The 23,794-nt window shown below is 42.8% G+C and overlaps 1 protein-coding gene across 1 annotated transcript in view; it reads right to left on the bottom strand.

Annotated features, from left to right (window-relative positions):
- Positions 1-23,794, bottom strand: part of mslnb (mesothelin b) — a 65,956-nt gene that overhangs the window by 28,697 nt on the left and 13,465 nt on the right. The window contains exons 25-90 of the mRNA XM_082164492.1: positions 23,533-23,744; positions 23,355-23,440; positions 23,139-23,257; positions 22,829-23,005; positions 22,360-22,391; positions 22,172-22,269; positions 22,031-22,056; positions 21,833-21,854; positions 21,059-21,086; positions 20,894-20,969; positions 20,574-20,732; positions 20,274-20,485; positions 20,096-20,181; positions 19,880-19,998; positions 19,570-19,746; positions 19,017-19,048; positions 18,829-18,926; positions 18,686-18,711; positions 18,488-18,509; positions 17,521-17,548; positions 17,356-17,431; positions 17,036-17,194; positions 16,736-16,947; positions 16,558-16,643; positions 16,342-16,460; positions 16,032-16,208; positions 15,479-15,510; positions 15,291-15,388; positions 15,148-15,173; positions 14,949-14,970; positions 13,982-14,009; positions 13,817-13,892; positions 13,497-13,655; positions 13,197-13,408; positions 13,019-13,104; positions 12,803-12,921; positions 12,493-12,669; positions 11,940-11,971; positions 11,752-11,849; positions 11,609-11,634; positions 11,410-11,431; positions 10,443-10,470; positions 10,278-10,353; positions 9,958-10,116; positions 9,658-9,869; positions 9,480-9,565; positions 9,264-9,382; positions 8,954-9,130; positions 8,484-8,515; positions 8,296-8,393; positions 8,144-8,178; positions 7,946-7,967; positions 7,195-7,222; positions 7,030-7,105; positions 6,710-6,868; positions 6,410-6,621; positions 6,232-6,317; positions 6,016-6,134; positions 5,712-5,885; positions 5,423-5,454; positions 5,240-5,337; positions 5,128-5,156; positions 5,016-5,037; positions 4,879-4,906; positions 4,713-4,797; positions 4,446-4,622 (exon numbers count right to left, since the gene is read on the bottom strand). Coding sequence (XP_082020618.1) covers positions 4,446-4,622; positions 4,713-4,797; positions 4,879-4,906; positions 5,016-5,037; positions 5,128-5,156; positions 5,240-5,337; positions 5,423-5,454; positions 5,712-5,885; positions 6,016-6,134; positions 6,232-6,317; positions 6,410-6,621; positions 6,710-6,868; positions 7,030-7,105; positions 7,195-7,222; positions 7,946-7,967; positions 8,144-8,178; positions 8,296-8,393; positions 8,484-8,515; positions 8,954-9,130; positions 9,264-9,382; positions 9,480-9,565; positions 9,658-9,869; positions 9,958-10,116; positions 10,278-10,353; positions 10,443-10,470; positions 11,410-11,431; positions 11,609-11,634; positions 11,752-11,849; positions 11,940-11,971; positions 12,493-12,669; positions 12,803-12,921; positions 13,019-13,104; positions 13,197-13,408; positions 13,497-13,655; positions 13,817-13,892; positions 13,982-14,009; positions 14,949-14,970; positions 15,148-15,173; positions 15,291-15,388; positions 15,479-15,510; positions 16,032-16,208; positions 16,342-16,460; positions 16,558-16,643; positions 16,736-16,947; positions 17,036-17,194; positions 17,356-17,431; positions 17,521-17,548; positions 18,488-18,509; positions 18,686-18,711; positions 18,829-18,926; positions 19,017-19,048; positions 19,570-19,746; positions 19,880-19,998; positions 20,096-20,181; positions 20,274-20,485; positions 20,574-20,732; positions 20,894-20,969; positions 21,059-21,086; positions 21,833-21,854; positions 22,031-22,056; positions 22,172-22,269; positions 22,360-22,391; positions 22,829-23,005; positions 23,139-23,257; positions 23,355-23,440; positions 23,533-23,744 — 6,246 coding nt within the window. The remainder of the gene's footprint in view (positions 1-4,445; positions 4,623-4,712; positions 4,798-4,878; positions 4,907-5,015; positions 5,038-5,127; positions 5,157-5,239; positions 5,338-5,422; positions 5,455-5,711; positions 5,886-6,015; positions 6,135-6,231; positions 6,318-6,409; positions 6,622-6,709; positions 6,869-7,029; positions 7,106-7,194; positions 7,223-7,945; positions 7,968-8,143; positions 8,179-8,295; positions 8,394-8,483; positions 8,516-8,953; positions 9,131-9,263; positions 9,383-9,479; positions 9,566-9,657; positions 9,870-9,957; positions 10,117-10,277; positions 10,354-10,442; positions 10,471-11,409; positions 11,432-11,608; positions 11,635-11,751; positions 11,850-11,939; positions 11,972-12,492; positions 12,670-12,802; positions 12,922-13,018; positions 13,105-13,196; positions 13,409-13,496; positions 13,656-13,816; positions 13,893-13,981; positions 14,010-14,948; positions 14,971-15,147; positions 15,174-15,290; positions 15,389-15,478; positions 15,511-16,031; positions 16,209-16,341; positions 16,461-16,557; positions 16,644-16,735; positions 16,948-17,035; positions 17,195-17,355; positions 17,432-17,520; positions 17,549-18,487; positions 18,510-18,685; positions 18,712-18,828; positions 18,927-19,016; positions 19,049-19,569; positions 19,747-19,879; positions 19,999-20,095; positions 20,182-20,273; positions 20,486-20,573; positions 20,733-20,893; positions 20,970-21,058; positions 21,087-21,832; positions 21,855-22,030; positions 22,057-22,171; positions 22,270-22,359; positions 22,392-22,828; positions 23,006-23,138; positions 23,258-23,354; positions 23,441-23,532; positions 23,745-23,794) is intronic.

Below are 23,794 nucleotides of genomic sequence, written 5' to 3' on the forward strand. Positions count from 1 at the left end.
GTCTATCAGCTAGAATTCTGACCCTCAAAGACCTGTTAGTCTGCCTTTAAAATGTCCACCTCCACTCCATTTATTATCCTAAATTAGATGCACCTGTTTGAGGTCGTTAGCTGCATAAAGACACCTGTCCACCCCATACAATCAGTAAGAATCCAACTACTAACATGGCCAAGACCAAAGAGCTGTCCAAAGACACTAGAGACAAAATTGTACACCTCCACAAGGCTGGAAAGGGCTACGGGGAAATTGCCAAGCAGCTTGGTGAAAAAAGGTCCACTGTTGGAGCAATCATTAGAAAATGGAAGAAGCTAAACATGACTGTCAATCTCCCTCGGACTGGGGCTCCATGCAAGATCTCACCTCGTGGGGTCTCAATGATCCTAAGAAAGGTGAGAAATCAGCCCAGAACTACACGGGAGGAGCTGGTCAATGACCTGAAAAGAGCTGGGACCACCGTTTCCAAGGTTACTGTTGGTAATACACTAAGACGTCATGGTTTGAAATCATGCATGGCACGGAAGGTTCCCCTGCTTAAACCAGCACATGTCAAGGCCTGTCTTAAGTTTGCCAATGACCATTTGGATGATCCAGAGGAGTCATGGGAGAAAGTCATGTGGTCAGATGAGACCAAAATAGAACTTTTTGGTCATAATTCCACTAACCGTGTTTGGAGGAAGAAGAATGATGAGTACCATCCCAAGAACACCATCCCTACTGTGAAGCATGGGGGTGGTAGCATCATGCTTTGGGGGTGTTTTTCTGCACATGGGACAGGGCGACTGCACTGTATTAAGGAGAGGATGACCGGGGCCATGTATTGCGAGATTTTGGGGAACAACCTCCTTCCCTCAGTTAGAGCATTGAAGATGGGTCGAGTCTGGGTCTTCCAACATGACAATGACCCGAAGCACACAGCCAGGATAACCAAGGAGTGGCTCTGTAAGAAGCATATCAAGGTTCTGGCTTGGCCTAGCCAGTCTCCAGACCTAAACCCAATAGAGAATCTTTGGAGGGAGCTCAAACTCCGTGTTTCTCAGCGACAGCCCAGAAACCTGACTGATCTAGAGAAGATCTGTGTGGAGGAGTGGGCCAAAATCCCTCCTGCAGTGTGTGCAAACCTGGTGAAAAACTACAGGAAACGTTTGACCTCTGTAATTGCAAACAAAGGCTGCTGTATCATACAAATAAATAGTTAAAAAATCATACATTGTGATTTCTGGATTTTTTTTTTTAGATTATGTCTCTCACAGTGGACATGCACCTACGATGACAATTTCAGACCCCTCCATGATTTCTAAGTGGGAGAACTAGCAAAATAGCAGGGTGTTCAAATACTTATTTTCCTCACTGCATCTCAGTGGGTCCTGAATACAGTTGAGAAAGGATATAGAATCCAGTTACAGTAGAGACCACCTAGATTTAGTGGTGTTACTCATACGCTGGTATCTCCTGACCAGGATCAGGTGATGGAAGATGAAGTTCAGACCCTCTTAGCCAAAGGGGCCATAGAATATGTGCCCCCCCGACCAGAGGGATTCTGGGTTCTATAGCCGGTACTTCATAGTTCCAAAAAAGGATGGTGGGCTGCGTCCCATTATAGATCTTAGGGTATTGAACAAATCTTTGAGGAGATTTGAGTTCAAAATGCTAACTATACCTATGATCGTTCAACAAATCAGATCCGAGGACTGGTTTGTAACGATAGATCTTAAGGATGCATATTTTCATATTTCCATCATTCCACATCACAGGAAGTTCCTTAGATTCGCTTTTGGGGGAAAGGCTTATCAATATAGGGTTCTTCCTTTCGGCCTAGCCTTATCCCCTCACACCTTCACTAAATGTATGGACGTGGCCCTTGCTCCACTGAGACTTCAGGGGGTCCGTATCTTAAATTATATAGATGACTGGCTCATTTTGGCTCAGTCGAAAGAACTGGCAATTCAACATCACGATGTTGTTTTGCGTCATCTGAGGTGCTTGGGGTTGAGACTCAATGTGAAGAAAAGTTCCTTAACTCCTCTTCAGAGGACTACGTTCCTGGGAGTAGAGTGGGACTCAGTCACGATGCGGGCACAATTGTCTCCTGCTCATATAAATACTATCTTAAACACAATGAAGAGTATTAGGTTAGGCCAGGCCATCACTGTCAAACACCTTCAAAGAGTTTTGGGTCTTATGGCTGCAGCTTCCACAGTAGTGCCTTTTGGTCTGCTCCATATGAGGGCCTTGCAGTGGTGGCTCAGGACCAAGGGGTTTTCTCCTCTGGGAAACCCTTTTCGCATGATCAGAGTTACGCGCAGATGCCTTCGTTCTCTGGTCATGTGGAAGAAACCATGGTTCCTGTCTCAAGGCCCAGTTCTGGGAGCACCGTGTCAGAGGAAGACTTTGACTACGGATGCGTCCCTCACGGGCTGGGGTGCGGTTATGGAGGGCCGTTACACCCGAGGTACTTGGAAGGACCATCATCTCTCATGGCATATTAATCGCTTGGAGATGTTGGCTGTATTTTTTGCCCTGAGGCACTTCCTTGTGGACCTCAGAGGCCATCATGTTTTTTTTAGGACAGACAATATGTCGGTGGTCTCTTATATCAACTGCCAAGGAGGTTTGAGATCACGCCCTCTTTGTAGACTGGCGCATCAGATTATTCTTTTGTCCCAGGATAAATTTCTCTCTGTTAGATCTATTTATATTCCTGGGGTTGATAATTTGGGAGCAGACATCCTGTCGAGGCAGGGGCTGAGGCCCGGGGAATGGTGGCTCCACCCTGAAGTGGTTGAGCTTATATGGAGAGAGTTTGGCCGGGCGGAGGTTGACCTGTTCGCTTCTCATGAGAACTCTCATTGCCCGCTCTGGTACTCTCTCACACATCCAGCTCCTTTGGGCTTGGATGCCATGGTACAGATGTGGCCGAGGTCACGACTGTACGCTCTTCCCCCGATCGCTCTGCTCCCTGGGGTTCTAGAAAGGGTCAGGCGGTACGGTGTGAGTTTACTCCTTGTAGCTCCGTACTGGCCAGCCTGAATTTGGTTCTCGGACCTTATTAGTCTCTTGGAGAGTCCTCCCTGAGTCCGGTGGTACATTATTTCATCCACGGCCGGAGTTATGGAGACTATGGGTCTGGCCCCTGAGGGGGACCCAACCTTAAATAGGTTGCCCTTTCCACCGAGGCGGTTAGGTCATCCATTCTAGAACCCCACTCTACTAGGAACTAAATATTTAAAGTTAGGGGCGGCATTGAACCCAGTTAATTACTGCCCACTGGCTTCGGTACTGAGGTGCCTGTAGGCAATATCATGATTCTTCAGGTATTCCATCCTCCATCGCATGTGTCAGATGGTAAAGGTCTTAGCCTTGGAGGTTCCTATGTTAGGCCTCAGGCTGGGAGGAGTCAATCCATCTAGTGATGTATCAAGGGTTAGGAGCTATTCCCCTTTATCAATTAGAAAGTTGGTTATCTGCAGAAACCACTCATATCTGAAATACAAGGTGCGCTTTTGCCTTCACCTCTTATCTAATACTTTCTACTGTCTGGGGTTCCCATCCATGAGGTCAGTCGAGCCTTCGGCTTCAGATCTCCCCTTCTTACACCAAATCTTATGAAACAAGCTAGGTTGGATCTGCCCTCTACCCATTCCTATCGTCCGTGAGTGTGCCAGATGCTTTACACCAAGGCGTATTCTCTCAGTGTGGCGGCGTGGGTATTCGTTCCCCAAAGCGTCGAGTATCGATGCAGCAGGAGTTCCCTTACGAAAGGGAACGTCTCGGGTTACTATTGTAACCCTCGTTCCCTGAGTAGGGAACGAGACGCTGCATCCCTCGGCCACACTTTTCGCGCCCCTGAGAACAATTCCATAGTTGACTTCAGACGCTTCATGCCGAAGGCATTCCCCAAAGCATCGAGTATCGATGCAGCGTCTCGTTCCCTACTCAGGGAACGAGGGTTACAATAGTAACCCGAGACGTTTTACTGCATCTAAAGGGGAAGGTTTGGTACTACGCCAAAACAAAATCTCACTGAAAGCTCATTTTTTTTAGATATCAACCTCCAATTTAGAACATAACTTTTTATATTTATGGCTTTGATTTTCGAGCAGTTTTAGCGTTCAAACCATTTCATAAAATATAAAATGAATAAATGAAATAATGTTCATAAATCATTTTCATAAACTTAAACCTCTATAACTTTTTTGGTTTTACTTTTTAAACTTTTTACTTCAACAATAATCTGCCAAGGGTCTTCTTTAAAATGAGACCAAACTTAAGTCTGTGTTCCCAAGCTTCACATTTTTATGATAGTTTTTAAACATTGACATTTCTGTCCACTATGGACCTATGTGGCACAAGGGTTAAATGTTACTACGTTTGTCAGAACGTTTGTCATGAACACATTGTCATGCAATGCTTCATGGGAAGTGACTGTGAACCCAGCTGTCTCATACCCTGTTGGAGAGCGTGATGAGTGCGGCGTCCAGCAGCTGCGAGACTCTGGTCAGGAGGAGCTTCCAGCTCTCAGGTGATCCGATGACATCAGCGGACAGGTCAGGTGACCCAATGACATCAGCGGACAGGTGACAGTCCAGCAGAGACACCAGCTGCTCCACACTGACATTCAGCACCTGATGCACATCCGAACACAACTGTTGACACAACTGCCTCATGCCTGATCAGAGAGGTGCATTCTGGGATAGAGACTCATGTCTGATTACCGGGGTACATGCATATTCTGCGATACTGAAGTCACAAAGCCTCTTTGCAGCATCTCCGTTGTACAGGAAGAGCTGTAATGCAGAACTGAGGACAGAGATGACACAAGTAATCAAAGTCAAGGTGGGGAAACAGAAAAATGAAGCAGTCATTAAAACCTCACTCTACCTGTCCACTCCACGACACACTCGAGTCTCTGAAATACACAAACAGAGGGAAACATCACATACACAGACACACAACACATTACTGCACACTCACACATGATCACACAGTGACAGAGATGAAGAGGAGTCGCTGACTACCGTTGTATGGAGTCAAAGGACACTGTGGAGGAAAAGACAAATACGGTGAGAAATGTACCGAACAAAACGCTAGTTTAGAGTTCTGTAAAATAACTTTAAATAACAGACATACCTCATCCAAAACTGGGAGTAGAGAGCAACCTGTGGGAAAGTCAGAAACAGCATTAAGGAACACGGGGAACAGACATGATGGCTCAGAGAAGCACAGATGGCACCGTGCTGACCTGCTGGTGCTGTGAGACTGAAGTTATAAACGCTTGCCCAGATGACGGGCTCCAGATCCCCCGCTGCTGATCTCAGGATGTGGTCAAGTCGCGTGAAGCTGATTATAACAGAGAAGAAGCAGTCAAGAAGATCCAAACATTGATGTCTCGGCCTCTCTTGGTTATTAATAAACAAACACTTACATTATCTGGTTGGTTTGACAGCTGAGTGGACTCTGGAACAGAAAACCAGTATGTATATAAATTAAACTCATTGATTTCCATATAGAGGACATTAGCTGGATGCAGCAATAACATGAAACATAACACAAGCTTGATCGATAGCATAATAGCGAAGAAGATCTATGACATTACAGTTCAATCAATCACAGAAAAGTGTTTGCAAAAAAACTTCTACTGTATGAACCGAGACTGCTGTGTGGTTCTAGAAATGGCCAAATACTTCCAGCCATAACTCTGAAACACTTCTCACCATTGTGGAGTAAACATACAGGAGCTCAAGAACTTTAGGAAGTCCTCGATCCACAGGAGACACTAGAAGATGATCAAACACTCTGTTGATAACATCATTCTGTTGAAGGTCAGGAAGACCATTAACCATCAGTCCAACCATCTGCACTGGAGAAAGATTGTCCAGCGTCTCCAACTAAAGACACACAGAAGAACAAGAAGGCAAACATTAGAGGAAAAGTTCTACAGATAACACTGATGATGTTCGTCAAGATTATTGTATTTCTTCTTCTATCATGTTCTTTGACGAAGAAGTAAAGACATACCGGATCAAAGTGTGCGTTGATGGAGAGCAGTTCTGTGAGAGACACAAACTGAACGAACGAACCAAAGTTCTTCAGCAGCCACTCAGTACTGTCGTTAGCACTCGACAGACAGCCCGCATCTGACACACAACACACACAGTCAAATCACCTTCATGAACTCCAGAAGCTCAACATGAGGGACATTCTGCCTCAAACCACTGCACACCTCCACCTCACCTGTTGTGTTTCTGAGGAAGGGCAAGATGAAAAATTCCACCATGTTCCTTCCTTGCGTCTCATTGATAAGCGGGAACTCTGCCAGACTGAGAAATGGTTGGAAATAATGTTGAACAAAGCATCTTATCAACTTATCAAGGATAGTCTTGAGCTATTGTTGAGGAAATGCTTTTCTTACATGTGCTGGTAAGTTTGGCAGCTGAGGTTTTTGCTGCTAGTGCACTGCAGTAGGGATGGTGACACGAACGGTAGAAACGGCTTCAGATATTGACTTAACAACATGCTGATGAAAGTAACGTCACTCCATTGGTCAGGACTGATGCGCTCCAATCTCAGCTCCCCAATCACATCCAGCACTTGGGACACGACATCCCCTCTGATTGGCTGAGACTGATGATGTAATGAGGAGGAATTATTGCCATATTCCCAGTCAATCTTCCAAGTAACACTAGAGCAGAGTTGTACAAGACTTATTTACCATATTTGCTGCCGTGCTGGAAAATATGCTGAGTGCTCCATCGAGAACATTGTTTGTTTTGGTGAAAAGCAACTTCCAGATCTCCTTGGAGTAACTGCTGCTGCTGGATAGTTGACACTTCAGAAGTCCAGCCAGGTTTTCAGCAGTGAAGCCTGTGAGCTACGAACACAAAGGATTTCATCAGTGGAGATCACAGTTCAGGAAATATCATGATGATTCCAGAAACTGCTGCACATTTGCTCTCTGGAGGGACGTAGATCCCCAGAAGATCATCAATATCAGCTCATTGTAAAAGAGTTTTCTGCTTGTCGCCTTCTTACCGGAGAGCAAGCGTACTGCTGCAGGTCGATACTACAGGGGGCGCTCACGAGACCAGCGGACAGCAGAGTCTCATTACTGTGGAAGACATTACAATTTCATGAACACTTCCTGTCTCATAGATGATGTCACAGTGTCAAAGTGGAGAAAAGAGTGTTTGCTCGTACCTGTTGACTCCTGAACAAACTCTGGTAGCTGTTAAATTCATCAGAAAACATTGATTAGTGCTACTGGATTTCATTAGGGTTCAGAATAACACCATTGAATTACAATATGACAGTCAAAAAGGTTAAGAAAAAGTAATAAAAGTATAAACTTGATCAAAACAACACTGGTTCAGACTTGTTGGCAGATCTGATCAGTGACTCTTTCTGTTGGCTACATGGAGACAGCAGTAGGTGACGACCAGTGAGTGACATTGAGTCTCGAGTCTCGTTCAACACTGTTCGGTCAATAAGTCCCTCTAAACAATATCCAGTGCTGGGCAAATCTTATTTTCAAATTCCTTCCCAAACATCTCCTAGAATTGAAAATGACTGGGCTTGAACCTTCGGAAATGTAAAAATCATAATGAATTAATTTTATATTATCTTTAACCTGTTAAAAATCGTTTAGCGTTTGTGTTTCAGTGTGCTTTTCCAACAGACTACTCGCAATTGGCTTTATACAGAGCAAAGTATGAAGGAGTGAGGGGACCTGTTTTATATATAAAGCTTATATACCGTACCAAGAGATGCCAGTATAGCACACTCAATAGGGAGCGTCTGATCAGAGATCACAGCAACCCTGAGCTCAGATCTTGAGGATGGTCGGTAGTGGACGAATGAGGGTTCAGATTATCGCAATATTCTTAAGGACTCGATCAGAAGCCCTGATTAGTTAACTTTAGAAACAAACGTAGAGTATAAATGCACTTACCATTCACTGGAGTGATTACACACTGAAACAGATGAACACAGGAAAACAAGATAAAAGACAAAATGTAAATGAAAAATGTTTTTATGTACTGTGTATCTTGCAGCTTTGTGAAGAGGTTTTAAAGAGTGATTTAATGAAAGGAATCCTGTAGGACTGTAAGAGATTCAGAAGGAAAATTTTGTTAAAACAATCTCTTACTGTTGGAGCAGGTGGAGGTTCAGGAAGTGAGCAGCCTGTAAATAAGAGACACACATTTGATCATTCATTCCATCAGAAATACTGAGAAACATGCTGATCTTCTAGTGTAGTCAACAGTGAGAGATGATGAAGACACAAAGACTGAGAATCACCTGGCACTGCTTTCTTCTTGAGTTCTCCAGTTGTGTGGAAGATCAGAGTCCCGATGTCTGACGGCAGGAAAGGTAGAGCCTGAAACAGCCTCTCAAAACTGAGAAAGAAACACAGGATTAGAGGAGATTTCGTCACAAGGGACACCAGAGACTCAATAACATGACAGGAGAGGCTCAAGTACACTTACATCAGTGTGAGGGAGCTGCACTGTATTACGGTCTGAGGAAACACAAACAGGCGTCAGTGTCTTCATCACATATCTCATTCATCAAACTCTGACCACTGTGTATTTAACCTACAATCACATCTAAGTCTGTTGTTTGGGTGGCTCTGATTTAGGGTCGTGTGACTCGTGTGTAACATTTCATTTTCACAACATGTTTTTAAGAGTCTTTTGTTACCAGGAATTGTTTTGAAAAGTCATTTTGAATGTTGCATTAGACTGTACGACTCTCCCACAAAACCTCATTTTCATTTGTAGAAAAATATAATAAGGCGTCTACCCTGAATAAGGTCCGTTAAATGAAAATTTTCACTAATTTTGCCTCATTTTATTCTGGGATTATTTCACACCCATGATGCCCAAAATTGCCTTCTGGATGGCCATCTAACTACGGTTTGAAGCAGAGCCATTGAAAACATCCCAGTGAGTTTTACCGTCTGTGGGAGTAAGAGCAGATTTTGAAGAACATCAGGAAGTCCTCGATCCACAGGAGACACTAGCAGATGATCAAACACTCTATTGATGATGACTTCTTTCTGTGGAAGACCAGGTAGATCTACAACCATCAGTCCAACCATCTGCACTGGAGACAGATAGACCAGGGTCTCCAACTAAAGACACACAGAAGAACAAGGAAGCAACACTGAGTGGAAAAGTCCTACAGATAACACTGATGATGTTGGAGGTTATTTAACCTTCTTGTCATCTTTGTTTTTTGATTATATCACTTGTGAAGATACATACGGGATCAAAGCGTGCGTTGATGGAGAGTAGTTCTGTGAGAGACACAGACTGAACGAACGAACCAAAGTTCTTCAGCAGCCACTCAGTACTGTCGTTAACACTCGACAGACAGCCCGCATCTGACACACAACACACACAGTCAAATCACCTTCATGAACTCCAGAAGCTCAACATGAGGGACATTCTGCCTCAAACCACTGCACACCTCCACCTCACCTGTTGCGTTTCTGAGGAAGGGCAAGATGAAAAATTCCACCATGTTCCTTCCTTGGGTCTCATTGATAAGCGGGAACTCTGCCAGACTGAGATATGGTTGGAAATAATGTTGAACAAAGCATGTTATCAACTTATCAACGATAGTCTTGAGCAATTGTTGAGGAAATGCTTTTCTTACATGTGCTGGTAAGTTTGGCAGCTGAGGTTTTTGCTGCTAGTGCACTGCAGTAGGGATGGTGACACGAACGGTAGAAGTGGCTTCAGATATTGACCCAACAACATGCTGATGAAAGTAACGTCACTCCATTGGTCAGGACTGATGCGCTCCAATCTCAGCTCGCCAATCACATCCAGCACTTGGGACACGACATCACCTCTGATTGGCTGAGACTGATGATGTAATGAGGAGGAATTATTGCCATATTCCCAGTCAATCTTCCAAGTAACACCAGATCAGAGTTGTACAAGGCTTATTTACCATATTTGCTGCCGTGCTGGAAAAGATGCTGAGTGCTCCATCGAGAACATTGTTTGTTTTGGTGAAAAGCAACTTCCAGATCTCCTTGGAGTAACTGCTGCTGCTGGATAGTTGACACTTCAGAAGTCCAGCCAGGTTTTCAGCAGTAAAGCCTGTGAGCTACGAACACAAAGGATTTCATCAGTGGAGATCACAGTTCAGGAAATATCATGATGATTCCAGAAACTGCTGCACATTTGCTCTCTGGAGGGACGTAGATCCCCAGAAGATCATCAATATCAGCTCATTGTAAAAGAGTTTTCTGCTTGTCGTCTTCTTACCGGAGAGCAAGCGTACTGCTGCAGGTCGATACTACAGGGGGCGCTCACGAGACCAGCGGACAGCAGAGTCTCATTACTGTGGAAGACATTACAATTTCATGAACACTTCCTGTCTCATAGATGATGTCACAGTGTCAAAGTGGAGAAAAGAGTGTTTGCTCGTACCTGTTGACTCCTGAACAAACTCTGGTAGCTGTTAAATTCATCAGAAAACATTGATTAGTGCTACTGGATTTTATTAGGATTCAGAATAAAACCGTTGAATTACAATGTGACAGTCAAGAAGCTTAAATGAAAGTAATAAAAGTAGAAAGTTGACCAACAAAATTTGTTCAGATTTGTTGACAGATTCATTGTTTCTTTTTGACTATAAAGATATAAGGAGTCATTCTTATGTTCCCATGTCCTATGATCCCTAGATATATAGGACAAATAATTGCATGACAAAGGGTCCTATGTCCCCAGGGTTGGGGTTCAGCTAACATAGGAATATGGAACCCTGGGAACTTTAAGCCCTCGGAAAGTTGTACCTTGGGAATTTTGAGCCCTGGAAACATTGTACCCTGGGAAAATAGCTATGCTCCTGATCACTGCAGTAGGTGACGACTGAGTGACACTGAGTCTCGAGTCTCGCTCAACACAGTTTGGTCAATAACTCTTTCAGAACATCCAATGCTGGGCAAATCTTGTTTGGATTCTCTCTAAAATCTAAATCACAAAATCGACTAGTCTTGTAAACTACTGGCATGACCTTTTTGAAAGGTATTTGTACAAGGATTTGATTATATATTTAAGCTATTTATCGGTTTCAGTTTGCTTGTCCAACTGGCTACTCGCAATTAGCGTTGTAGGGAGCCGAGAACTGAAGGTTTGTAGGCCCCTATTGTATAGGTTTGTGTAGTTATTATTGTTCCTTTGGATGGGCACTAGGGCTGCCCATAGATCTGTACAGACAACAGCTGCCAATGTAACACACTCAATAGGGAGGAAATCTGAGAAAAGCTGGGCTTAGTGCTTATGGATGTGGTCTAGTGGAGTAATGCAGGTTAAGCTCATCGCAGCGTTCATTCAGACTCGATTAGACACAGAGTAGTAAAGATCAGAAAAATGCAAGGTATACAAATACACTTACCATTCACAGGTGTGATCAGACACTGAAACAGAGGAAAAGAGGTAGAACAAAATTAAAGACAAAATGTAAAACAAGTTTTTTTTAAATCTCTGAATGCTTTGAGTTTTGTGAAAACATATTAAAGAGTGAGGCATAGAGAGGATTCCTATAAGACTGAAAGAGGTCTATAAGGAGAATTGTGTTAAAAACAATCTCTTACTGTTGGAGGTTCAGGAAGTGAGCAGCCTGTAAATAAGAGACACACATTTGATAATTAATTCCATCAGAAATACTGAGAAACATGCTGATCTTCTAGTGAAGTCAACAGTGGGAGATGATGAAGACACAAAGACTGAGAATCACCTGGCACTGCTTTCTTCTTGAGTTCTCCAGTTGTGTGGAAGACCAGAGTCCCGATGTCTGACGGCAGGAAAGGTAGAGCCTGAAACAGCCTCTCAAAACTGAGAAAGAAACACAGGATTAGAGGAGATTTCATTACAAGGGACACCAGAGACTCAATAACATGACAGGAGAGGCTCAAGTACACTTACATCAGTGTGAGGGAGCTGCACTGTATTACGGTCTGAGGAAACACAAACAGGCGTCAGTGTCTTCATCACATATCTCATTCATCAAACTCTGACCACTGTGTATTTAACCTACAATCACATCTCAGTCTGTTGTTTGGGTTGCTCTGATTTAGGGTCGTGTGACTCGTGCGTAACATTTCATTTTCACAACATGTTTTCAAGAGTCTTTTGTTACCTGGAATTGTTCTGAAAAGTCATTTTGAATGTTGCATTAGACTGTACGTCTCTCCCACAAAACCTCATTTTCATTTGTAGAAAAATATAATAAGGCGTCTACCCTGAATAACATCCGTTAGATTAAATATTTCACAAAATGTTCCTTATTGTATTCTGGGATTGTTTAACGAGACACATAATTCTGTTATAATATTGGATGAGTCCTCATAATTTTGCTGTCTACTGTTTGGAAATGACTTTGTCACAATCACACCCATGATGCCCAAAATTGCCTTCTGGATGGCCATCTCACTACGGTTTGAAGCAGAGCCATTGAAAACATCCCAGTGAGTTTTACCGTCTGTGGGAGTAAGAGCAGGTTTTGAAGAACATCAGGAAGTCCTCGATCCACAGGAGACACTAGCAGATGATCAAACACTCTATTGATGATGACTTCTTTCTGTGGAAGACCAGTTAGATCTACAACCATCAGTCCAACCATCTGCACTGGAGACAGATAGACCAGGGTCTCCAACTAAAGACACACAGAAGAACAAGGAAGCAACACTGAGTGGAAAAGTCCTACAGATAACACTGATGATGTCGGAGGTTATTTAACCTTCTTGTCATCTTTGTTTTTTGATTATATCACTTGTGAAGATACATACGGGATCAAAGCGTGCGTTGATGGAGAGCAGTTCTGTGAGAGACACAGACTGAACGAACGAACCAAAGTTCTTCAGCAGCCACTCAGTACTGTCGTTAACACTCGACAGACAGCCCGCATCTGACACACAACACACACAGTCAAATCACCTTCATGAACTCCAGAAGCTCAACATGAGGGACATTCTGCCTCAAACCACTGCACACCTCCACCTCACCTGTTGCGTTTCTGAGGAAGGGCAAGATGAAAAATTCCACCATGTTCCTTCCTTGGGTCTCATTGATAAGCGGGAACTCTGCCAGACTGAGATATGGTTGGAAATAATGTTGAACAAAGCATCTTATCAAATAATCAACGATAGTCTTGAGCTATTGTTGAGGAAATGCTTTTCTTACATGTGCTGGTAAGTTTGGCAGCTGAGGTTTTTGCTGCTAGTGCACTGCAGTAGGGATGGTGACACGAACGGTAGAAGTGGCTTCAGATATTGACCCAACAACATGCTGATGAAAGTAACGTCACTCCATTGGTCAGGACTGATGCGCTCCAATCTCAGCTCACCAATCACATCCAGCACTTGGGACACAACATCACCTCTGATTGGCTGAGACTGATGATGTAATGAGGAGGAATTATTGCCATATTCCCAGTCAATCTTCCAAGTAACACTAGAGCAGAGTTGTACAAGGCTTATTTACCATATTTGCTGCCATGCTGGAAAAGATGCTGAGGGCTCCATCGAGAACATTGTTTGTTTTGGTGAAAAGCAACTTCCAGATCTCCTTGGAGTAACTGCTGCTGCTGGATAGTTGACACTTCAGAAGTCCAGCCAGGTTTTCAGCAGTAAAGCCTGTGAGCTACGAACACAAAGGATTTCATCAGTGGAGATCACAGTTCAGGAAATATCATGATGATTCCAGAAACTGCTGCACATTTGCTCTCTGGAGGGACGTAGATCCCCAGAAGATCATCAATATCAGCTCATTGTAAAAGAGTTTTCTGCTTGTCGTCTTCTTACCGGAGAGCAAGCGTACTGCTGCAGGTCGATACTACAGGGGGCGCTCACGAGACCAGCGGACAGCAGAGTCTCATTACTGTGGAAGACATTACAATTTCATGAACACTTCCTGTCTCATAGATGATGTCACAGTGTCAAAGTGGAGAAAAGAGTGTTTGCTCGTACCTGTTGACTCCTGAACAAACTCTGGTAGCTGTTAAATTCATCAGAAAACATTGATTAGTGCTACTGGATTTTATTAGGATTCAGAATAAAACCGTTGAATTACAATGTGACAGTCAAGAAGCTTAAATGAAAGTAATAAAAGTAGAAAGTTGACCAACAAAATTTGTTCAGATTTGTTGACAGATTCATTGTTTCTTTTTGACTATAAAGATATAAGGAGTCATTCTTATGTTCCCATGTCCTATGATCCCTAGATATATAGGACAAATAATTGCATGACAAAGGGTCCTATGTCCCCAGGGTTGGGGTTCAGCTAACATAGGAATATGGAACCCTGGGAACTTTAAGCCCTCGGAAAGTTGTACCTTGGGAATTTTGAGCCCTGGAAACATTGTACCCTGGGAAAATAGCTATGCTCCTGATCACTGCAGTAGGTGACGACTGAGTGACACTGAGTCTCGAGTCTCGCTCAACACAGTTTGGTCAATAACTCTTTCAGAACATCCAATGCTGGGCAAATCTTGTTTGGATTCTCTCTAAAATCTAAATCACAAAATCGACTAGTCTTGTAAACTACTGGCATGACCTTTTTGAAAGGTATTTGTACAAGGATTTGATTATATATTTAAGCTATTTATCGGTTTCAGTTTGCTTGTCCAACTGGCTACTCGCAATTAGCGTTGTAGGGAGCCGAGAACTGAAGGTTTGTAGGCCCCTATTGTATAGGTTTGTGTAGTTATTATTGTTCCTTTGGATGGGCACTAGGGCTGCCCATAGATCTGTACAGACAACAGCTGCCAATGTAACACACTCAATAGGGAGGAAATCTGAGAAAAGCTGGGCTTAGTGCTTATGGATGTGGTCTAGTGGAGTAATGCAGGTTCAGTTCATCGCAGCGTTCATTCAGACTCGATTAGACACAGAGTAGTAAAGATCAGAAAAATGCAAGGTGTACAAATACACTTACCATTCACAGGTGTGATCAGACACTGAAACAGAGGAAAAAAGGTAGAACAAAATAAAAGACAAAATGTAAAACAAGTTTTTTTTAAATCTCTGAATGCTTTGAGTTTTGTGAAAACATATTAAAGAGTGAGGCATAGAGAGGATTCCTATAAGACTGAAAGAGGTCTATAAGGAGAATTGTGTTAAAAACAATCTCTTACTGTTGGAGGTTCAGGAAGTGAGCAGCCTGTAAATAAGAGACACACATTTGATCATTAATTCCATCAGAAATACTGAGAAACATGCTGATCTTCTAGTGAAGTCAACAGTGAGAGATGATGAAGACACAAAGACTGAGAATCACCTGGCACTGCTTTCTTCTTGAGTTCTCCAGTTGTGTGGAAGACCAGAGTCCCGATGTCTGACGGCAGGAAAGGTAGAGCCTGAAACAGCCTCTCAAAACTGAGAAAGAAACACAGGATTAGAGGAGATTTCATCACAAGGGACACCAGAGACTCAATAACATGACAGGAGAGGCTCAAGTACACTTACATCAGTGTGAGGGAGCTGCACTGTATTACGGTCTGAGGAAACACAAACAGGCGTCAGTGTCTTCATCACATATCTCATTCATCAAACTCTGACCACTGTGTATTTAACCTACAATCACATCTCAGTCTGTTGTTTGGGTGGCTCTGATTTAGGGTCGTGTGACTCGTGCGTAACATTTCATTTTCACAACATGTTTTCAAGAGTCTTTTGTTACCTGGAATTGTTCTGAAAAGTCATTTTGAATGTTGCATTAGACTGTACGTCTCTCCCACAAAAATTCATTTTCATTTGTAGAAAAATATAATAAGGCGTCTACCCTGAATAACATCCGTTAGATTAAATATTTCACAAAATGTTCCTTATTGTATTCTGGGATTGTTTAACGAGACACATAATTCTGTTATAATATTGGATGAGTCCTCATAATTTTGCTGTCTACTGTTTGGAAATGACTTTGTCACAATCACACCCATGATGCCCAAAATTGCCTTCTGGATGGCCATCTCACTACGATTTGAAGCAGAGCCATTGAAAACATCAGAGCAAGCTTTACCGTCTGTGGGAGTAAGAGCAGATTTTGAAGAACATCAGAGAGTCCTCGATCCACAGGAGACACTAGCAGATGATCAAACACTCTATTGATGATGACTTCTTTCTGTGGAAGACCAGGTAGATCTACAACCATCAGTCCAACCATCTGCACTGGAGACAGATAGACCAGGGTCTCCAACTAAAGACACACAGAAGAACAAGGAAGCAACACTGAGTGGAAAAGTCCTACAGATAACACTGATGATGTTGGAGGTTATTTAACCTTCTTGTCATCTTTATTTTTTGATTGTATCACTTGTGAAGATACATACGGGATCAAAGCGTGCGTTGATGGAGAGCAGTTCTGTGAGAGACACAGACTGAACGAACGAACCAAAGTTCTTCAGCAGCCACTCAGTACTGTCGTTAACACTCGACAGACAGCCCGCATCTGACACACAACACACACAGTCAAATCACCTTCATGAACTCCAGAAGCTCAACATGAGGGACATTCTGCCTCAAACCACTGCACACCTCCACCTCACCTGTTGCGTTTCTGAGGAAGGGCAAGATGAAAAATTCCACCATGTTCCTTCCTTGGGTCTCATTGATAAGCGGGAACTCTGCCAGACTGATATATGGTTGGAAATAATGTTGAACAAAGCATCTTATCAACTTATCAACGATAGTCTTGAGCTATTGTTGAGGAAATGCTTTTCTTACATGTGCTGGTAAGTTTGGCAGCTGAGGTTTTTGCTGCTAGTGCACTGCAGTAGGGATGGTGACACGAACGGTAGAAGCGGCTTCAGATATTGACCCAACAACATGCTGATGAAAGTAACGTCACTCCATTGGTCAGGACTGATGCGCTCCAATCTCAGCTCGCCAATCACATCCAGCACTTGGGACACGACACCCCCTCTGATTGGCTGAGACTGATGATGTAATGAGGAGGAATTATTGCCATATTCCCAGTCAATCTTCCAAGTAACACTAGAGCAGAGTTGTACAAGGCTTATTCACCATATTTGCTGCCATGCTGGAAAAGATGCTGAGGGCTCCATCGAGAACATTGTTTGTTTTGGTGAAAAGCAACTTCCAGATCTCCTTGGAGTAACTGCTGCTGCTGGATAGTTGACACTTCAGAAGTCCAGCCAGGTTTTCAGCAGTGAAGCCTGTGAGCTACGAACACAAAGGATTTCATCAGTGGAGATCACAGTTCAGGAAATATCATGATGATTCCAGAAACTGCTGCACATTTGCTCTCTGGAGGGACATAGATCCCCAGAAGATCATCAATATCAGCTCATTGTAAAAGAGTTTTCTGCTTGTAGTCTTCTTACCGGAGAGCAAGCGTACTGCTGCAGGTCGATACTACAGGGGGCGCTCACGAGACCAGCGGACAGCAGAGTCTCATTACTGTGGAAGACATTACAATTTCGTGAACATTTCCTGTCTCATAGATGATGTCACAGTGTCAAAGTGGAGAAAAGAGTGTTTGCTCGTACCTGTTGACTCCTGAACAAACTCTGGTAGCTGTTAAATTCATCAGAAAACATTGATTAGTGCTACTGGATTTTATTAGGATTCAGAATAAAACCGTTGAATTACAATGTGACAGTCAAGAAGCTTAAATGAAAGTAATAAAAGTAGAAAGTTGACCAACAAAATTTGTTCAGATTTGTTGACAGATTCATTGTTTCTTTTTGACTATAAAGATATAAGGAGTCATTCTTATGTTCCCATGTCCTATGATCCCTAGATATATAGGACAAATAATTGCATGACAAAGGGTCCTATGTCCCCAGGGTTGGGGTTCAGCTAACATAGGAATATGGAACCCTGGGAACTTTAAGCCCTCGGAAAGTTGTACCTTGGGAATTTTGAGCCCTGGAAACATTGTACCCTGGGAAAATAGCTATGCTCCTGATCACTGCAGTAGGTGACGACTGAGTGACACTGAGTCTCGAGTCTCGCTCAACACAGTTTGGTCAATAACTCTTTCAGAACATCCAATGCTGGGCAAATCTTGTTTGGATTCTCTCTAAAATCTAAATCACAAAATCGACTAGTCTTGTAAACTACTGGCATGACCTTTTTGAAAGGTATTTGTACAAGGATTTGATTATATATTTAAGCTATTTATCGGTTTCAGTTTGCTTGTTCAACAGGCTACTCGCAATTAGCGTTGTATGAAGCTGAGAACTGAAGGTTTGTAGGCCCCTATTGTATAGGTTTGTGTAGTTATTATTGTTCCTTTGGATGGGCACTAGGGCTGCCCATAGATCTGTACAGACAACAGCTGCCAATGTAACACACTCAATAGGGAGGAAATCTGAGAAAAGCTGGGCTTAGTGCTTATGGATGTGGTCTAGTGGAGTAATGCAGGTTAAGCTCATCGCAGCGTTCATTCAGACTCGATTAGACACAGAGTAGTAAAGATCAGAACAATGCAAGGTGTACAAATACACTTACCATTCACAGGTGTGATCAGACACTGAAACAGAAGAAAAAAGGTAGAACAAAATTAAAGACAAAATGTAAAACAAGTTTTTTTAAATCTCTGAATGCTTTGAGTTTTGTGAAAACATTTTAAAGAGTGAGGCATAGAGAGGATTCCTATAAGACTGAAAGAGGTCTATACGGAGAATTGTGTTAAAAACAATCTCTTACTGTTGGAGGTTCAGGAAGTGAGCAGCCTGTAAATAAGAGACACACATTTGATCATTAATTCCATCAAAAATACTGAGAAACATGCTGATCTTCTAGTGAAGTCAACAGTGAGAGATGATGAAGACACAAAGACTGAGAATCACCTGGCACTGCTTTCTTCTTGAGTTCTCCAGTTGTGTGGAAGACCAGAGTCCCGATGTCTGACGGCAGGAAAGGTAGAGCCTGAAACAGCCTCTCAAAACTGAGAAAGAAACACAGGATTAGAGGAGATTTCATCACAAGGGACACCAGAGACTCAATAACATGACAGGAGAGGCTCAAGTACACTTACATCAGTGTGAGGGAGCTGCACTGTATTACGGTCTGAGGAAACACAAACAGGCGTCAGTGTCTTCATCACATATCTCATTCATCAAACTCTGACCACTGTGTATTTAACCTACAATCACATCTCAGTCTGTTGTTTGGGTTGCTCTGATTTAGGGTCGTGTGACTCGTGCGTAACATTTCATTTTCACAACATGTTTTCAAGAGTCTTTTGTTACCTGGAATTGTTCTGAAAAGTCATTTTGAATGTTGCATTAGACTGTACGTCTCTCCCACAAAACCTCATTTTCATTTGTAGAAAAATATAATAAGGCGTCTACCCTGAATAACATCCGTTAGATTAAATATTTCACAAAATGTTCCTTATTGTATTCTGGGATTGTTTAACGAGACACATAATTCTGTTATAATATTGGATGAGTCCTCATAATTTTGCTGTCTACTGTTTGGAAATGACTTTGTCACAATCACACCCATGATGCCCAAAATTGCCTTCTGGATGGCCATCTCACTACGGTTTGAAGCAGAGCCATTGAAAACATCCCAGTGAGTTTTACCGTCTGTGGGAGTAAGAGCAGGTTTTGAAGAACATCAGGAAGTCCTCGATCCACAGGAGACACTAGCAGATGATCAAACACTCTATTGATGATGACTTCTTTCTGTGGAAGACCAGGTAGATCTACAACCATCAGTCCAACCATCTGCACTGGAGACAGATAGACCAGGGTCTCCAACTAAAGACACACAGAAGAACAAGGAAGCAACACTGAGTGGAAAAGTCCTACAGATAACACTGATGATGTTGGAGGTTATTTAACCTTCTTGTCATCTTTGTTTTTTGATTATATCACTTGTGAGGATACATACGGGATCAAAGCGTGCGTTGATGGAGAGCAGTTCTGTGAGAGACACAGACTGAACGAATGAACCAAAGTTCTTCAGCAGCCACTCAGTACTGTTGTTAGCACTCGACAGACAGCCCGCATCTGACACACAACACACACAGTCAAATCACCTTCATGAACTCCAGAAGCTCAACATGAGGGACATTCTGCCTCAAACCACTGCACACCTCCACCTCACCTGTTGCGTTTCTGAGGAAGGGCAAGATGAAAAATTCCACCATGTTCCTTCCTTGGGTCTCATTGATAAGCGGGAACTCTGCCAAACTGAGATATGGTTGGAAATAATGTTGAACAAAGCATCTTATCAACTTATCAACGATAGTCTTGAGCAATTGTTGAGGAAATGCTTTTCTTACATGTGCTGGTAAGTTTGGCAGCTGAGGTTTTTGCTGCTAGTGCACTGCAGTAGGGATGGTGACACGAACGGTAGAAGCGGCTTCAGATATTGACCCAACAACATGCTGATGAAAGTAACGTCACTCCATTGGTCAGGACTGATGCGCTCCAATCTCAGCTCGCCAATCACATCCAGCACTTGGGACACGACATCACCTCTGATTGGCTGAGACTGATGATGTAATGAGGAGGAATTATTGCCATATTCCCAGTCAATCTTCCAAGTAACACTAGAGCAGAGTTGTACAAGGCTTATTTACCATATTTGCTGCCGTGCTGGAAAAGATGCTGAGGGCTCCATCGAGAACATTGTTTGTTTTGGTGAAAAGCAACTTCCAGATCTCCTTGGAGTAACTGCTGCTGCTGGATAGTTGACACTTCAGAAGTCCAGCCAGGTTTTCAGCAGTGAAGCCTGTGAGCTACGAACACAAAGGATTTCATCAGTGGAGATCACAGTTCAGGAAATATCAAGATGATTCCAGAAACTGCTGCACATTTGCTCTCTGGAGGGACATAGATCCCCAGAAGATCATCAATATCAGCTCATTGTAAAAGAGTTTTCTGCTTGTCGTCTTCTTACCGGAGAGCAAGCGTACTGCTGCAGGTCGATACTACAGGGGGCGCTCACGAGACCAGCGGACAGCAGAGTCTCATTACTGTGGAAGACATTACAATTTCATGAACACTTCCTGTCTCATAGATGATGTCATAGTGTCAAAGTGGAGAAAAGAGTGTTTGCTCGTACCTGTTGACTCCTGAACAAACTCTGGTAGCTGTTAAATTCATCAGAAAACATTGATTAGTGCTACTGGATTTTATTAGGATTCAGAATAAAACCGTTGAATTACAATGTGACAGTCAAGAAGCTTAAATGAAAGTAATAAAAGTAGAAAGTTGACCAACAAAATTTGTTCAGATTTGTTGACAGATTCATTGTTTCTTTTTGACTATAAAGATATAGGGAGTCATTCTTATGTTCCCATGTCCTATGATCCCTAGATATATAGGACAAATAATTGCATGACAAAGGGTCCTATGTCCCCAGGGTTGGGGTTCAGCTAACATAGGAATATGGAACCCTGGGAACTTTAAGCCCTCGGAAAGTTGTACCTTGGGAATTTTGAGCCCTGGAAACATTGTACCCTGGGAAAATAGCTATGCTCCTGATCACTGCAGTAGGCGACGACTAGTGAGTGACACTGAGTCTTGAGTCTCGCTCAACACAGTTTGGTCAATAACTCTTCCAGAACTGAAGGTTTGTAGGCCCCTATTGTATAGGTTTGTGTAGTTATTATTGTTCCTTTGGATGGGCACTAGGGCTGCCCAAAGATCTGTACAGACAACAGCTGCCAATGTAACACACTCAATAGGGAGGAAATCTGAGAAAAGCTGGGCTTAGTGCTTATGGATGTGGTCTAGTGGAGTAATACAGGTTCAGTTCATCGCAGCGTTCATTCAGACTCGATTATACACAGAGTAGTAAAGATCAGAACAATGCAAGGTGTACAAATACACTTACCATTCACAGGTGTGATCAGACACTGAAACAGAGGAAAAAAGGTAGAACAAAATAAAAGACAAAATGTAAAATAAGTTTTTTTAAATCTCTGAATGCTTTGAGTTTTGTGAAAACGTTTTAAAAAGTGAGGCATAGAGAGGATTCCTATAAGACTGAAAGAGGTCAATAAGGAGAACTGTGTTAAAAACAATCTCTTACTGTTGGAGGTTCAGGAAGTGAGCAGCCTGTAAATAAGAGACACATTTGATCATTAATTCCATCAGAAATACTGAGAAACATGCTGATCTTCTAGTGAAGTCAACAGTGAGAGATGATGAAGACACAAAGACTGAGAATCACCTGGCACTGCTTTCTTCTTGAGTTCTCCAGTTGTGTGGAAGACCAGAGTCCCGATGTCTGACGGCAGGAAAGGTAGAGCCTGAAACAGCCTCTCAAAACTGAGAAAGAAACACAGGATTAGAGGAGATTTCATCACAAGGGACACCAGAGACTCAATAACATGACAGGAGAGGCTCAAGTACACTTACATCAGTGCGAGGGAGCTGCACTGTATTACGGTCTGAGGAAACACAAACAGGCGTCAGTGTCTTCATCACATATCTCATTCATCAAACTCTGACCACTGTGTATTTAACCAACAATCACATCTCAGTCTGTTGTTTGGGTTGCTCTGATTTAGGGTCGTGTGACTCGTGCGTAACATTTTATTTTCACAAAATGTTTTCAAGAGTCTTTCGTTACCTGGAATTTTCTGAAAAGTCATTTTGAATGTTGCATTAGACTGTACGACTCTCCCACAAAACCTCATTTTCATTTGTAGAAAAATATAATAAGGCATCTACCCTGAATAACATCCGTTAGATGAAATATTTCACAAATTTTGCCTCATTTTATTCTGGGATTATTTCACACCCATGATGCCCAAAATTGCCTTCTGGATGGCCATCTCACTACGGTTTGAAGCAGAGCCATTGAAAACATCAGAGCAAATTTTACCGTCTGTGGGAGTAAGAGCAGATTTTGAAGAACATCAGGAAGTCCTCGATCCACAGGAGACACTAGCAGATGATCAAACACTCTATTGATGATGACTTCTTTCTGTGGAAGACCAGGTAGATCTACAACCATCAGTCCAACCATCTGCACTGGAGACAGATAGACCAGGGTCTCCAACTAAAGACACACAGAAGAACAAGGAAGCAACACTGAGTGGAAAAGTCCTACAGATAACACTGATGATGTTGGAGGTTATTTAACCTTCTTGTCATCTTTGTTTTTTGATTATATCACTTGTGAAGATACATACGGGATCAAAGCGTGCGTTGATGGAGAGCAGTTCTGTGAGAGACACAGACTGAACGAACGAACCAAAGTTCTTCAGCAGCCACTCAGTACTGTTGTTAGCACTCGACAGACAGCCCGCATCTGACACACAACACACACAGTCAAATCACCTTCATGAACTCCAGAAGCTCAACATGAGGGACATTCTGCCTCAAACCACTGCACACCTCCACCTCACCTGTTGCGTTTCTGAGGAAGGGCAAGATGAAAAATTCCACCATGTTCCTTCCTTGGGTCTCATTGATAAGCGGGAACTCTGCCAGACTGAGAAATGGTTGGAAATAATGTTGAACAAAGAATCTTATCAACTTATCAACGATAGTCTTGAGCTAGTGTTGAGGAAATGCTTTTCTTACATGTGCTGGTAAGTTTGGCAGCTGAGGTTTTTGCTGCTAGTGCACTGCAGTAGGGATGGTGACACGAACGGTAGAAGCGGCTTCAGATATTGACCCAACAACATGCTGATGAAAGTAACGTCACTCCATTGGTCAGGACTGATGCGCTCCAATCTCAGCTCGCCAATCACATCCAGCACTTGGGACACGACATCCCCTCTGATTGGCTGAGACTGATGATGTAATGAGGAGGAATTATTGCCATATTCCCAGTCAATCTTCC

Source organism: Leuciscus leuciscus (assembly GCF_965113295.1).
Source record: "Leuciscus leuciscus genome assembly, chromosome: 3".
In the NCBI taxonomy this organism is placed as follows: Eukaryota; Metazoa; Chordata; class Actinopteri; order Cypriniformes; family Leuciscidae; genus Leuciscus; species Leuciscus leuciscus.